Source organism: Camelus dromedarius, chromosome 2 (assembly GCF_036321535.1).
Source record: "Camelus dromedarius isolate mCamDro1 chromosome 2, mCamDro1.pat, whole genome shotgun sequence".
NCBI lineage: Eukaryota > Metazoa > Chordata > Mammalia > Artiodactyla > Camelidae > Camelus > Camelus dromedarius.
In genome coordinates, this window is record NC_087437.1 from 77,594,899 (window position 1) to 77,611,856 (window position 16,958).

At 36.8% G+C, this 16,958-nt stretch overlaps 1 protein-coding gene across 7 annotated transcripts in view; it reads left to right on the plus strand.

The window, feature by feature from the left end:
• CBLB (Cbl proto-oncogene B) overlaps window positions 1-16,958 on the plus strand; it is a 259,798-nt gene that overhangs the window by 209,029 nt on the left and 33,811 nt on the right. For all 7 annotated transcript variants that reach the window (XR_010384605.1, XM_064495746.1, XM_064495759.1 and 4 more), the window contains 3 exons: window positions 5,206-5,391; window positions 6,899-7,264; window positions 13,320-13,414. Coding sequence is in view for 6 of the 7 variants with exons in the window: in XM_064495746.1 (XP_064351816.1) it covers window positions 5,206-5,391; window positions 6,899-7,264; window positions 13,320-13,414 (647 nt within the window). In the remaining variant the exon portion in view is untranslated. The remainder of the gene's footprint in view (window positions 1-5,205; window positions 5,392-6,898; window positions 7,265-13,319; window positions 13,415-16,958) is intronic.

Genomic DNA, 16,958 nt, shown 5'->3' on the forward strand with positions numbered 1-16,958 from the left:
ATAATACGTGTATCTACCTTGTTCAGATAGGAAAATTCATTAAGTGAAAATCTTCTTAGAAATATTATAAAAATGACTCTGATTATCTCTGGGATTGTCAGAACTCTCATCATATTAGTAATTGGAGAGGTTTTCTCTTGTCCTGTTTTTAATAACAGCCTAGCTAGGTTTGAAGTTTCTCACCAAATGTTTTGCCATTTCCATAATAATGGATCTTATTAAAGCTTTTATGAAATCACTCTTTAAAAGGTGTGGATAAAGTGAAGAGTGACTAAAATAGAATGAGTCCCCGAATATTATTGGTAATTGCTAAGCATGCTGAGATGGACTTTTAACTACTTGGTCCTTTTCTCTAAGGATTTTCTGTTTAAATTGCACTCCGGATTTCTCTATTCCTTGTGATAGTCATTAGCATCCTATTCTAGGTGCTGAAGAATTCTGTAAATTTTGTCAGAGAGGGAAAGGATGGCATTTATTCATTTCAAGAAGCAAAGGGTTGGGAAAAATTGATGAGAATGTAGACATAAAAGAATTGACTGTGGTCTTTAAATTTCTAGAGACCCGGATTCCAGTCGGTTAGATGTGCTCATCAACTACCAGGATTAAAGAACTCAAGAGAAATTGTTAGTTAGATAGGCGGGTGTGATGATAATGCAGGCGGGAATCACGGCACCCAGCTTGTGTATTTTGAAAGGAGCTGAAATGAACAAAGATCATTTATTCTGAAGTTCTGAAAGCAAGTATAGTACTAGGGAAAAAAAGTGAGAATTACCTAAAATCAAGATGAAGGATTGGAATTAGTTAGATCATCTATCCTGTAACTTGAAAGGATGATTCCATAAATGATTTTCTTTATGTTTTGCAATAAATTCTGCACAGTTAGTACTGTGTCCACATCCTCCTCCCTGTACTTCACTAGTTAATTTTTTCTTAGCTTTCCTTTTTCTTATTCTCACCTGATAAGAGTGGACAGATAGAGATGAAGGAGTGACAAAGAAAGGATTTCATTTAAGGCAGTGGCAACAAAGGTGTGATCATTTTAAGAATGCCTTGATTAATATACTTTTTATTGTGCTAATTAGATTTTATTTATTCATTAGGAGAGTAGAACCAGAAAAGCAGAGGTAAAAATCTCTGCCATGAAAAAAAAAAAAGAAAACAAACTGGGAAAAAAATATTTACCACAGCTGAAACAGAAAGAGGGTAACTATGTGATCATATAAAGAGCTCATTCGGATCAGTTGAGGGGTAAACAGAGGAATGTGATGGATGGTGAGACAAAGAGCATAACATGCATGAGGCCTTGTGTTAGGCTTCTTTCCTCCTTAGACTTTCAAATAGGAAGGGAAGGAAAATATAATTGGTAATTACTTACATAAATTAAAAGTAACCTTTCATGTGACCATCTACTAAAAATGTTTACACAGGTTCATGCTTAGCATTTAAATTTCACCAGCATTAAAAGTTAATGCACTAAAAATAAACTTACCATATTATACAGCAATCCCACTCCTGGAATATATCCAGAGAAAACTTTAGTTCAAAAAGGTTCTTGCACCCCATTGTTCATAGCAGCACTATATACAATAGCCAAGATATAGAAACAGCCTAAATGTCCATCAACAGATGATTAGATAAAGCATACACACACACACACACACACACACACACACACACACAGTGGAATATTACTCAGCCATAAAAAATAATAAAATAATGCCATTTGTAGCAACATGGTTGAACCTGGACATTGCCATTCTAAGTGAAGTAAGCCAGAAAGAGAAAGAAAAATGCAGTTTGAGAAGGGGAGGGTATAGCTCAGCCGTAGAGTGCATGCTTAGCATGCATCAGGTCCTGGGTTCAATCCCCAGTACCTCCATTAGAAAAACAAGTAAACAAACGTAATTACTCCCTTCAAAAAATAAATTAAATTAAAATAAAATAAATATTTTTTAAAATGCCACATTATATGTGGAATTAAAAAAAAAAAAAAGACAAGTAGTGAACTTACTTACAGAACAGATCAGACTCACAGACATAGAAAACAGAGAAGTGGTTACCAGAGAAGTGGTGTGGGAAGGGATAAATTGGGAGTTTGTGATTGCAGATACTAACTACTTTATATGAAATAGATAAACAGCAAGTTCATACTGTATAGCACAGGAAACCATATTCAATATCTTGTAACCTCTGGTGAAGAAGAATATGAGAACAGATGTATGTATGTTCCTATGTGACTGAAGTATTGTGCTGTACACTGGAAATTGACACAACATTGTAAACTGACTACTTCAATTTAAAAAATTAAAAAGTTAATGCAGAATTTCAATACCATTGTTGCAGAATTGTTCATAGAGATGGCAAAAATGCTTCAGCAAAGAATAATGCATTATTATCTAAAGGGCACTATTAAATTATCTACTTTTACATGAGAATTTTACTATAATTTAGGAGAGCTCTGGAAAATGAAACAGTTAGACCACATAGTCAATAAAGATAAAACACTTTTTGTTTCTTCACATACTAATATGTCCTCCATAAAATTCTTCTAAGCCAGTTTACAGATACTGTGATGCTTCAGAATGAGTTAGATTTTCAGGAGGACACTGTAAAATCATCTTGAGAGTATAGTGTGAATTGTTCTAAGCAAGGTCTGCTTCAGATGACCTTCACAGAACTTCAGAGCGTGCTGGTCTTGAAGTTCAAGGTTATTGCTGCACCACGCACAGTGGTTTGGATGTCTGTCCTGAGGATTTTCAGTATACCCTTTCAGTATCTTAACAACTCACCCATTTCAAATCAAGTCCATCTCATTATTTAAATATACTCGGAATTTGGTAACTGCTTGACTGTTGATAATTAAAGCAGAGGTCAAATTCTCAGGGCAGCGGTGGTCTGTTTGCTCTGTCAGAATTCTCTTTCCTATTCCAGGTAATTAGGGAAGCAGAGAGACAGCTGTGGGTGAGAAGTGCTTGGAGGAGCACAAGTCTCATTCAGCAGTCTTTGCATTGTATGCACCTAGCACTGAAAAACTTCTCCACAAGTAACTGAAAGCATGAACTGCTGTGTATTCTCTGTACCTATATGTAAAAATTATTTAGGGTAGGAATTGTGTGGATAGCTTTGCTTCTTGTATCTTTTTTTGTAAAGGATAATAACCAGGTCATCAAAGCATTTTTTCATCAGGTAACAGTTTCGCTTGTTCTCAGAGAATGTAATTATCCCTAATGGGAATTATGGAGAGTTAGGTGTCCTGTGACGTCCCCTCACTGAATTGCTGTAATAGTGTGATGCATGTAGTTTGACACCAGGATTTTTTTTTTTTTTCTGTTCTGTCTGTGATCATTTGGGTGTCGGTTTTACTCCATAAGGTTCAAATTCATGACCATGTGAGGCTCCATGACTTTTGGGGTAAAACTGTCATTTTATCAAGAATGACTGGCTGCATTAAAATCAGCTTCTGCCTATAGTTTCTGCTTTTTCTCCTTCTTCTGAGTAACAATTGAATTTTTTTTTGCCTTATCACAAGGTAAGAGATATAAAAAAGAATCGGGAAATTAATGAAAAGTTTCTTAAAATTTACGTGTAAAAGTGTATCTAAATTTACTGATCTACTTTAAGTTATTTGGCACCTATTGAGACAGACAAAGAATTGACAGTTCAGCAAAGTCATGACAATATTCAGGTATACATGAGGTATGATCTGGAAACTTCTGCTTAGCCACTCAGATTTATTTTTAAAAAGCCTTTACAAGGGGGGAGCGTAAGTCCCCACTCTTTTAGTGTGGGCTGCACATAATAACTTCCTTACAAGGAGTCCATTAAGGGAAGGGGGAGGAAAAGTAAGTCCCTTCACAAGGTAGAAACCTTCACAGTCAGTATGTCAGCCAGTTAGTCAAGGTCAGGATCACCAGTGATGCATCATTGATAGCGTGGACCCTTGATGTGATGTGGATCCAGTGTTATTTTACCAACATGGTCTTACTTTCAAAAACCTGTAACTCCATTCTAATTACCAGAAAACCATCAAACTCCAATTTTAGGAAATCAGGAAAAAACCACACATGATGTAACTAAGTGGACATGAAGACAAACTTTCAGTGAAGGACAGAAAGGCTGAATCTTTCTCACTGTTGCTAAGGTAGAAATTAAACTGTCAGTTGACACTGACTACTCTTGTAAAAGTGAGTATTGTTAGGGGGAAAATGACTTAAAAATAAGTTTAAAACTCTTTATAAATACTAGCAATTAGGAAACAGATGAATATCAAAACATGCTAGATTAGTGTAGGTATAAAAATTCTCCAAAGAGCTGGGAACTTAGCCTTGAAAAGGAAACTGCCTGATATTTCAGAACAGAATATTGTCTGTCCTAGTGAGACTATCTGACTATAATTAGGATAGCTTTTATATCAATTAGGAATCAGGTTTTGTCACACTAAAAAAAAAACAAACAAAAAACCCAAAAAACTTCAAAAAGTAGAAAGGATTACCTACATAGAGATCAAGGTACTTGTTAATGGTTTTTTGATGCTGTTTTATTTACCAGAAAACATGGACTCCCTGTAACAGCATAGAAATAGATCAGGTTTTTAGAAGTGCAAACGTTCCCAGATTTAATTGCTTTTAAAGAACATTTAACTTGAGAATTTCTTTTCCATGTGAAGGCTTGGGGAAAAGTATTTGAGTGTAAAGCTGTTTATGTTAAATACACCAATTTTTTTAAACCCTGTCTGATTTAATTGGTTTGCTGAAAAGCAGATTATGCACCAGGTACATATTTTATATGGAACGAAATGACTTCTAAGTTCTAGAATGTACCATAAACCAGAGACCTAGGAAAACTAGAATACAAATAATCAAGAACAATGTGCATTATTGCATTGCGTGTTTCTGGTTTCCTCATAAAACAAAGACAAGTTTCTAGAAGAATGCCTGCATTTGATTATTTTTAAGCTACACTTCTGCTGTTCTTTTCCTAGACCCTTCCTGCAATACGCAGGAGAACCGAATCCACTTACTCTTTACATAATACTGCCCTTGAGGGACAGTGCGAGCGCTTTCCATCTATTAATCAGAGTAAACTGAGTGAGTTTATTTTAACAGATGTTCAGTGGATTCATTCTCACAACCACATGTCTCAAGAACTGAAAGGTATACACTTTACCCATCAAATAAATAGCATCGTTCTCCTTTTATGCTCTAGTGCACTGACAGGCAGAACTCCCCCGTCACATCACCAGGCTCCTCTCCCCTCGCGCAGAGAAGAAAGCCACATCCAGACCCTCTCCAGATCCCACACCTCAGCCTGCCACCAGTGCCGCCTCGCCTGGATCTCATTCAGAAAGGCATAGTTCGGTCTCCCTGTGGCAGCCCAACGGGTTCACCAAAGGTAAATCAGCTTTATCAGGAGCCCAGAGACTAGTTTTATGTGATGATTATTGATTGCTCGGGTTTTTAAGATTCCATCACTCATATTTCTTGTGCTCTTGTTTATGAACAACTTTGACGGGTCTCTCATTTTGTTTATGGAGATCTACTCTCATATTCCTCACTTTGTTACTGTAAAAGTTACATAATTGTTCAGAGCAAGCACATGTGTATAACAGCCCCCAAATCTGCTAAAATAAACAGTAAAGCAGGTATAGTCACTCTGTAAAATGGATTTAAAAGGTCATTGTATGTATTAAAATAAATTGCATGCTCTCATTAGATAATATTTTACACTCATTTTCATAGTGTCACGACAAGAAAAATGTTATAGGAGCATATTTGCATAAGGGCTTAAGATTTGATGGATTGTCACCCATGTTTCAAGGTGACTCAGAAGAGGGAATTGTATGTGCTTTTTATACCTGAAGGAATTAATTACAAAGAGTTTCAGTATTTGCAAAGTAATTACATTACTGTTTAGTATTAAAGACATAATTCTATCTGTAAATCTAAACTCATAGTTTAATTCTGTGCGGATTTTTTCCAGATATTATAAGGACTGTAAATATAAGGTTTTAAACATTAATCCCATTTGGTAATAATGCTTTATGGTCTACAGCTTGTTGGAAGCACAGTATTTTAGTTATATTGGCCTTTTCCCCATCATAGTTAAAACTTGGTTTTAGGATCATGTTAAGACTTTTTAGGATGTTATTTAGTCAGAATTATGTAAACAGACAACACGTTCCTTTTTTCTTTAATATTTTCTAACAACAAAAGCGCAAATCATTGATCAGATGAACTATGTAAATAAAAATAGAACCTGTGAAAGTCACATAGATGCAATTCAGGAACTCATACCTTCATATTTTCACATAAGAATCAGACTAATTTTTAAGAATCCATAAAATTCAAGTAAGGTCTATAAATACTGTTGCTCTATCATTTGTGATTGTTCACTGCTCTGGTAATAACTGGTGAAACACAGAAACCGAGCACATTTGGCCCTTGTCAGTTGCTCTGTCTTGCAGTGGTGAGCACTTTCCAGAGATATTACAAATCAAGTTGATCTTTAAAAAAGTAAAACAACAGCTTTGATGGTTTCTGCTGACTCTCTTAAATCATAGAAACATGGAAATATGATGACTCATTATTGTTTTGATGTCAACCAGTGAAAATCACCGTATGATTTTGATCTACTTTTTCCTAAAGTCTTTATAATCCTAACATTTGAGTTTATATGTTCTTTTTCTACAAAGAAATCCTAATGAGATATATTGGAGTTTTTCATTAATTTTTAAAATTTTCATTAATTGGTGATAAAGGAAGCTCATTAAAACTTGGCATAGGAATCTAATAAAGCTCTATTATGGCTTAGAAAACAAAGGCAGTGATACACCAATCTGGAAGTCATTTCAGTGCCTGGAATGCCTTTTAATTTTTTTTTCCCTCCTATGTCTCTTTAGTCTTCTCCTTGCATGGTGAGAAAACAAGATAAACCACTCCCAGCACCACCTCCTCCCTTAAGAGACCCCCCTCCCCCTCCCCCTGAGAGACCGCCCCCAATCCCACCTGACAACAGACTGAGCCGTCACTTCCATCATGTGGAAAGTGTGCCTTCCAGAGACCAGCCGATGCCTCTTGAAGCCTGGTGCCCTCGGGATGTGTTTGGGACAAATCAGTCGGTGGGATGTCGACCCCTAGGGGACGGCTCTCCCAAGCCTGGAATCACAGCGAGTTCAAGTGTGAACGGAAGGCACAGCAGAATGGGCTCTGACCCTGTGCTTTTGCGGAAACACAGACGCCATGATTTGCCTTCAGAAGGAGCCAAGGTAAGAAATATGCAAAGCAGAAGCTAAACAGGCTGCTAGTCTCCTGATAGGAGGCAGCGTAGAAGGTCGGGCAGTGCTTCCTTGCCTGGTGTGGTGCTTCCCTGCAGCTCTTTAATTACCTCCAAGTTATAAATAATCGGAAGCTCATTAAAACTTGAACTTAAAAGAAGTCAGGAAGAAAGTCCTAAGTAATGACTTAATTTTAATATGAAGACACCACACAATTTGCCAGAGATTTATTTCACCTTCCCTTATTTCATCTGCCCCAATTTTTTTCTTATTAATTAGTTGACTGTGGCAGAATCAGCACTGCTTTTTTTTTAACTTCTAGTTCTTTCTAGTTTGAAAAAAAAAAAGCTGTATAATTATAGTATATCATCAGTCAATCATTGGAATTGTTGCCTGGGACAGGACATGTTAGGCAGCCAGGTAAAAATGAACTTGTCATACATAAAAACACCAAGTCCAGCTCATTGTTAACAAAGCAAACTCTTTCTCCATAAAACTGGAAGAGACACACACATGTTGAGTTCTAGCAAAAAGGGTATCATCACTGTCCTTTATATGTACAGGAAGGAATTGAAGCATCCAGGGAACCAAGGAGGCAGCAGCTAGAAATCACTGTGATTAGAACTCCTGGCAGACCCTGGGCAGAGCTGTCCTGTAAGGTTTTCCAGTATTTGCTTCCATGATAATTTTGACTCAGATCAGCCATCGCCATCTTCCGTCAGCTGAAGGAGGCGCTTTACCTCTTTTGAAGACTGTGATATTAAAGTGTGCCTGTCTCTTCTGACCTTAAGCTATTGTTGTAGGGGAGGACTTTGTTCCTTCAAAATAATGGTTTGTAGTTGGTGAGTTAATAAACAAAGACGTGTGAGCCGTGACAGGTACTCGGTGTGTGTGCACGCGTGTGTACATACATGCCACACGTGGGAAGGTGGGTCAGGAGTGATAGCAGTAGCCTGGGTAGCATGCGTTCGGAGCAGAGCGGGGGAGTCGTGGTGGTTTGCCATAGCTCTTTGCTAGTGACTCATCTGGGTACCTTTGGTCTTTTATCTGTTATCAGTGTGAAGGTCTGTAAAGGTTTTCTCCGGGGTCATCTACATGTGATGTAAATGGAAGCTTTGTGGATGCTAGCAACTTACTACCTCTTTGCTCCCAACTCCACTTACTTCCCTTGCTTTATGAAATGGAATATGGATAGTTTCTAGAATAGTTACCCTTCAAACATCTAAATTCCCAAAACCCTTGATTCTGGAGTAAAACCAGGAATAACAGCTGGACATAGAGTTTCAGAGTAAGTTGGCACAGTTGACATTTTCGTTCAAAATAGTTGTCCATTTTTAAAAATTTAAAAACCAAAATCATCATCTGTCATCTCTTTGAGCCCTGCCTCTCTCCTTTTATTGAGCACAGCTACTGACGGACACTTGGCAAGCGCTCAGTCACTGGGTTGCCCGGTTATTCCAGTTCTTAAGCTGATGATAGTGGAGAGAAGGGTATATTCATGCTGGGGTTGGAGGTGGGCGAGGGGCAGGAGAGGCTTGTAGGTGACGACATCTGTGATCGACAAGGAGTACGGGCAGTCTTTTTCATGTATTTTTCCAACGCTAGCCTTCAGCCAAAGGTAAAATGTCATTTTCTTGTTTAAAATAGGATTTTTTACTCTTTTAGAAAAGTAATAATTTTCTATAGGTAGATCCTATATTCACAGTAAGGGGGTTTGACAAAGGAGAGGGGAGAAGAGGAAGAGGAAATGATTTAAAAAGAGTCATATTAATGAAGATGGTAAATGTTACAGGGTATTCTCACCCTCCATACCTAGTGTGCAGGTTTTAAAATTTTTTATCATGGGAATAAAGGGTATGGGGACTTAGATATTTGGAGGCTGATGTATTAGCTTCATATAACCCATCAGTCTCTCCAAATGTAAGCAAATACATTTTTGTGTCACATAGTAACAACTGTTGTTTAGTTGTGTTCTCATTAAACACCTCAAGTTAAATATCATCTTCCCATTTTAAAGATAAGAAAGCTTAGGTGAGTGCTGCAGGCACATCTGGAATACCACAAGGGGAATTCATGAAACTAGACATCGTGTAAGTGGAGTGACGACCTTCTCCCCTTCACCTCATGTACTCCGTCAGGGTGCCACTTCCCATCATTCGTTAGAACCATTTGGCCTTTTTATTTGCATCTTCACTGGATAAATTGTAAGGGAAACAAGAGTAAATTAAATTCTAATTTCTCCATTTGCGAAAAAAGCCCTCAAAGTCATAGTTAAAATAAAGTGTAAGAATTTTCTGTGACTTTCATTTACTCCCTTTTCTCTTCCCCCTCCCACCTAGCATAATCAGATTAGCTAAGGTAATACTTTACTTTCAATACAAACCTGCAAGCTAACAGTTATTAGGTTTATTTATCTTGTTTTATTTTATTGGTAATAGATTTCTTTCCTATAGGACTGTTTCCCTTCTCTGAAATTCTAGCCAGATTGTTGACCTGTTCCCTTAATAAATATTTTATTGGCTAGATATTGTTATTGTTGATTTGTTTGTTTTAATTATCTGAGGTGAAAATATTTACGCTAAAGTGTTTGCAGATATCATTGGAAACTTGAAATGTATCTCCTTATATCTAGATACTAACACTGTGTCCAACTGTATTTGTTCCTCTTGAAAGATTAAGAATGCTGCTGTTTCTTATGTGATAAAACCTATCTCTGACATGTCATGTTACTTCTGGAGACATTGTTCTAAAATAACCCTGCATACAATAATCTGTTGAAGATGTTGCCAGATAAATACATCAAATGAGTCCACTTTTTGAGATTGTGGCTTTTGCTCTTTCGGTGGAGAGGCACATGTTTAGATGAATGACCTTAAACTTATCTGTGAATTCCAGGGGCTCTCTTTCAGAAAATAAGCCCTCTGTGTACACTGGTTTCATTTCGAATCTAATGTTGTCGAAGGATAAATTAACAGCGATATTTTTAGTATGGTGCACGTGTGGCTTCACACGTGCGGGATGAGGAAAAGGGGTTGTGTTCGGGATTTTGTACATGAAAAAGGTTTTTCTTGATTGTGCTAAGATTATCACAATAGTATTTGTTTTCCCTGCATCTCAAGGGTCCCAAAATGCTTTAACCTTAATTTCTAGACACCATTGAATCACAAGAAAACATTTCCAACTTAAAATTTGGATAAAATGCTATCTTGAGGCATGTAGAAAAATACTAATCTTGGACAACCTAGAGTTTATAATACATTATATGGTATCTCAGATTATACTTCCACAAGTCTAAATTTCCCTTAATGTATTTTTATTACTTCAACCTCTTTCAGTTAAATGAGTATTGAGGATGTTCAAGGTACTGTGGTGAATACAAAATGAGTAAAGCACAGTCTAGCGAGGGTAAGACACATATACGATTAACTAAGAGACAAGGCATAGGAGAAGCATCTGGAAGATATAATGTGGGATCCCCATGGGGGAAAAAACATTCTACTTGAGATGCAGGGTAAAAGAAGGAATAAAGAAAGCTTTTTGCAGGAGGGTCACTGGCTATAAACATTAAAAGGTTGGCAGGTGTTGTTTTGTAGATATGACCAGAAGGAAGAGCAGGGAGGTGGGAAGATACGGATGGGGCAGGGAGCCGGCTGAGGACAGACTGTGGGGCACACAGAGAGAGTAAACTCGGTGGGTGAAACTATGGCAAGGCAAACTGAAAGCAGTTAGGGAATGTGTCACACACTAAGTTATCTCTAGTGTGGTAGACAGATGAGAGCTTTTAAAGCTTTTTGGCAGCAGAGTGGTAGGACCAGAATATTCAAGTTGATAGTATTCCCTGTGGAACTGTGGTAAATTTGGGACAGCGAGCTAGGAAGGCAGAAGAAAAAATGTTGCTTTTGTTGAGAGTTCAGTGTACACTGCTTCAGTTGCTACTGTCAGTCTGCACATTTGAGGTTGTTTTTCCCTATTTGCAGACAGGCTTTTCAGATTTCCAGAGAACGTAAAAGATTTATTTTTAGCTCAGAAAGTTGTGACTTAGTGCGTGCCCTCAGGTAATGGCAGGTGAAATGATTTTAGGTTTAATGAAATGGGTGCAGGTGGGAACTTGGAGTTCAGAACGAAATAATATTAAATCTTGTCGTCCAGTCACTTTGGATGAGCAGAAATATGAACATCACTTTAGTACCAGCATATTTAGGTCCTCTACTGTTTGCACACATGTATAATGTAAGCCAGTCAGCAGTCAATATTCATTCAAGCCCTACTTTGTGTAAAGCATTGAAGGAATGTCCTATAAAATGAAGAAATCAGAGTCTATCCTGAAGGAGACTCATGTAGAACTAATACAACAGAAACTACTATCCCTGTATCTCCCTTTTACTTTATGACTGCTGACATTTTATTAGGTATCAAAGTATATTAGATACGTGCTCATAATAAAATAAATAATTGTATATAATACCCATGTTACATTTTCCAAAATGAATTTTAAATGTATTTGTGTCAGAAACATCAAGGAGATTTGATTACAGAAATGTTACTTTGTATCCATTTCAGCACCATGCACAGGACTCCAAATAAGGACGACTTTTTATGCCCCATTATCACAATGAGCATTTGTGGTTTGATACATGTATTTGTTGGTTGAAAGGGAATTTTTTATGTTAAAGGTTTTCTTGAGCTTTACAGTAATTAATATCTACATAGAAATTTCTTCTCTCCAACAAAGTTCAAAAAACTCTGTCTTGTTCTCTTATTTGGTCCTTAGTCAGAAACCTAAGATAAAATTAAGAATATCTTTTTGTCATAGTGTGTCTGTAGTGTATTGAATCTAATGAGGGGAGACAAAAAAAGAACTCAGAGCTATAGCATAGGACTGATCTTTCGAGTGAAACTAATGCTATAAAATTTATATTGTGTAGCTTTGAAATACAAATATTGACATATTTCAAATGTATTTTTTAAACATGTTTCTTTTCTTATTTTAAGTTGATAGAGAAGGATACAGCTTTTTCACTGTGCATTCTAAAGCTTCAATACCGTTTTAGAACTATGATGGGCAGTGGCAGGGAAGAAATTGGCAGGTCATTGATTGGGTTATGTAGGACTATTAAAGTTATATTTCATCCTTTTTGCCCCAAATTGGCCCCCAACTTTTAAATATGAACTAATAAGAGTTTGGAAAAGAACTTAATGATAAAACTCTAATGATTACTTAAAGGTCTTTAAATATGTTTAATTTTTTCTTGTAAATATGTCTTGGCAAAGTTACTCTCTTTTTTTCCTTTTAAACTGCTTTAATTTAAGTCATTGGATTGGTAAAGAGCAGTTGTTCAGACGGTTACAGTTCCTGTAATGTAACTGAGCAACCTGAATCAAAATTTCCGAATTCTGAGTAATCAGACACTGGCTCTCTGTGGTGCCTTAGAGGCAAGGTAACAGTTTTGATTTGTGTTGTTCCCACACTAAAAATTGTATTTAAAATGGCCTGCATTTAGAAAGCCGGACCAGGTCTCTAGTTACCAGTAGTGCTGAAGCTTCATCCTTGAAAGAACCAAAGGCATTTCTGATTGTACTCATGTTCGGTTTTGTTGAGAAGTTTACAAATGTTCTCTTTAATCTCAGCGAGACACAATTCAGAACAGTTTCATTTGGGAGGGATTGAAATAAGAATCGCACCGGTGCTGGTTTTTCTTTACTGAATCCTTACAGAGATGCTAATTTTTCAATAAAAACTGATCATGTTTGGAGACTTCTGCTATTCATTTATTTAGCTGTCTCCATCTGATTTATAGAAATTACAGCATTTCCTATCAGTATGTTTAAGAACCATGTTGCATTTTTTTCACGTAACTTGGTACTACTTTGGGTGGTGGTGAATAATCACTAGGGTGCTCCTAACTCCTAAGTAAATGCTGTATTTCACTTGTTTAAATAAACAACTTATATGTTCTTTTCACAATTATAGGTTGTCTAAGAGCTGCTGTTGTTTTAAGGTCCCCCAAGAATTAAATTCTAAACTAACCCTTTGATTTCCTTTCAGGTCTTTTCCAATGGTCACCTGGGGAGTGAAGAGTATGACGTTCCTCCCCGGCTTTCTCCTCCCCCTCCAGCTGCCACCCTTCTTCCCAGCATCAAGTGAGTTGTATTGAATTTGGAGATTATTTGTCCGTGCGTAGAGATGTTGTAAGTAGTGGTTTTGAGTGTCTCAGGACGGAAAGTACGGGGTGACTAGCAATGCATCGGTGGGAATGATCCAGCTGGATTTAGAAAGTAAAGCACCAGAAATCAAGATCCTTTCTGATTCTTTGCTGCTAACTACAGCATTGAAGAGACTTCCCAACATGCTAAGATCGCTTTCTCTCTGTTGCTTTACATGCTAAGTCCTCCCAGCATCCAAGACGAAGCTCGAGTAGCGCCGTGAGCTCTCCGTCCAATTCACCTCTCTTCCTCAGAGGTGTCATGTCTGTCCCAAATACCCAGTTTGACATCATAAAATCATCTGTGGCTCTTCCAGTCTTCTCATCTCTCAAATCCATTCAGCCACTAAAATCCTGTTGACTTTTAAAGTTTTTTTACATCCAGCTAATCTCCCCTATTGCCCTGGTTTTGCCTCATAACTGGACAACTGAAAGAGGTTTGTACCTGATCATATGATATGATCTCAGAACTAATATCGATGGCTTATAAAGCTAGAAAAACGAGTTAACCGAGGTGTCTCACTTGAAAGTGGGGCACAAGAGGCACGTCAGGCCAGTGCTGTTACCTGCCCACATCAAACCAGGGTGAAGCCGAGTCTCCTGATTCCCATTTTCCTCTTTATATTAAATCAAGCTGCCTGTCTTTCCTCCAGTATAGTTAGTTCACACACCTGATGTAATTTAAATTCTGCTTTCTGACCACTTTCCTACTCAAAACCCAGCATTGTTCTTTCCTGCCTTCTAATTTAATTCTGTGCTCTCCTGCTATCAGTAAGATCCACAGAATTTTACCCAACTAAAACATCGTTCAGTGATTCCTAATGCTTTCCCTCCAGTCCTGTCTTGATTTTTTCCCCCTCTGGTTTTGTGAGTCTTTCATGCTGTTGCCTCCTGTGCACCACTTTTCAGAATCTTTATTCTAAAGATCCATGTCTCAGGCTCTGTTTCTTTATAAAATCTTCTGTGACTTCAGTCATAATGGTTCTCCTTCCTCCTCCTAGAGTTTATTTTGTACACATTTAATTATGCACTTTGTGCTACTGTTCTCTAATATAAAAGTGCCTCTCCACATTAAAAAGATAAGATTTGCAGGGTAAAACCCTTTTCTTATCAACTCTGATTCTCCCTTAACACCTTACTTTGTTAGCTGTTTAGTGAGTATACTGAGAACACCTGGTTGCTTGGTTGGTTGACTTTATTATCTGCTAAGATCCCCTTTTCTAGTTGAAAGTCTTAGAGCACCTTCACTCCTTCCTCTGCTGATCACTGAACGCAAGAGAATGAGAAGCTGAATACCAGCTTCCAAGAAATTGACAGTCTGCTTTAAAATAGTTAGCATACATGAAATTATAAGAGAACGTTATACAGTAAGTTGTATGAATCTGACTTGTTAGTTTTTATATAAGCTTGGAGGAATGGCTGTTAAAGACTTGGTAAGTCAAGGATGTTTTATAGAGAGGATGGAAATTTCCTGAGTCATGGAGGATGGGCACAATTGGGGAAAGGTGTGCATGAGAAAAAGCAAGAGTGTGAAATTGGACATCATTTAGGGAACAGTGGGAAACTAACCTAATGGGACGGTTCTCCAGTGGCCACTTTTCTTGGTGCTGCTGGATATGTAGCAGACATAGAAGTTAGAGGCAAATGCACATACTCTGTGTAGTAGGATCTACATCAGTGATAACATGATGCTGTAGCCTCGCATGAACTCTGGATATATGTGTATATAATTAAAACATCTAAGCTGCTGATTCAGAGAACATCAGAAAATGAAGTAAATGAAATCTTGCTAATTAGAGATAAAAATTTTACATTCTGTTTATTAAATTCATATTGGCAAGTGGGATAAGAAGCAGGGGTTACAGTTCGCTTCATTCATAGTTAATACTAAGTGCTTAATTCTGTAAATAAAGAACAACAAATGCATAGAAAGATGCATTTTATTGATATTTTTCTAATACTTAAGCTTATATATGCATGTGGATATACTTTCTCCTAATTTACTCTTGATTTTTTGCCTCAGAAACAATGCAGTTGCTTTGCTTAACCAGAGAAATACTTTAACAGTGAATTGGTAACAGCAAATTAGTTTTCTGTTTTGTACTGCACATTAATAGTTAACAATAGAAGTGTTGGCTTTTAACGGCTTATTTTTTTGGTTTTTGGTTTTTTTATTGACATATAGTCAGTTACAGTGTGTCCGTTTCTGGTGTGCAGCACAGTGTCCCAGTCACGTATATACATACACACACAGATATATTTGTTTTCATATTTTTTCATTAAAGCTTATTATAAGATACTGAATATAGTTCCCTGTGCTATACAGAAGAAATTTATTTCTTATCTATTTTTATATATTAATGGCATGTTTATCTCTCCATTTTATTTTTTATTTTGCCATATAGGTAGCAGTTGTTTAGAAAATATGGCAAATATATAAAAAGGAAAAAATTAAATACAAGCATATACATACTGCAACTATCAGTGCCCAGAGTTTTAACATTTTGACATTTTTTCACTTTAGATTTGTTATGTGATTTAGATTACATTGTAGAGATAATTTCATGCCTTCCTTTGTTGCTTAATATTTTAATAAGCATTTTTCTTAATCATTTATGCTGCACTGTATTTATTATGAAACCAGCATGTAATTGTGAACATTAAAATAAAATCACATTTGGTCCCAGACGTTACTCCAGCATTAAGTATTTGTCTGTCTTTGAAAAAGGTAACTGCCTTAGGTTTCACTTTTTCCGTCTGTTTATCTTAAATGATCTCTAAAATCCTTTCGAGCTTCAACTTTTTAGGTTCCATATATGTTATTTTAAGGGGCTGTCATCCTTAGTGTTAATTATATATGAAGTACTTGGAAACGTGAATGTTCATTTATAGTTGGTTGCATACCATTTCTGAAGCCAGTGTAAGTTGGATTCCTGCTCTGAGTTTGCTTTGATTTTGATGTCTTGTCTACCTCAGCTTCATTAGAGTGTTTAACCAGAGTACAGTGAGTAAAGACACTGAGCTCTGTAGGGGCACAGAATAGTCTTAGCAAAATGTCACTCAGTGAAATAGGGATATTGGTTGCTCAGGTACCTGTTTCCATGTTAGGGTCTGTCTTAGTGCATGTTTCAAAATTAGGCCAAAGCCAGAAAAACAAACCAAAACACACAAAACAAAACAAATTGCCACCCAACATAGACCCTGACAGTTCTCACAAATGTTGAAAATCCCAATGTTGAATTCAGTAATGTCAAAGCTAACATTTACCTTTAAATCTATACTGTGTTATTATAAATATTCATTGAAGTGTATTGGTAAATTATTTGATTACTCTGATTCCCATTATACTGATAGAAGAGGTGACTCTGATAGTGTTTACTTTCTTGTAAAATAGTGTGTTTGCAATTATGTGACTTTTATTGTGTAATTTACCTGGAGACCTAGAAAAATATTGAATTTATTTTTTTTAGATATTCTGTAGT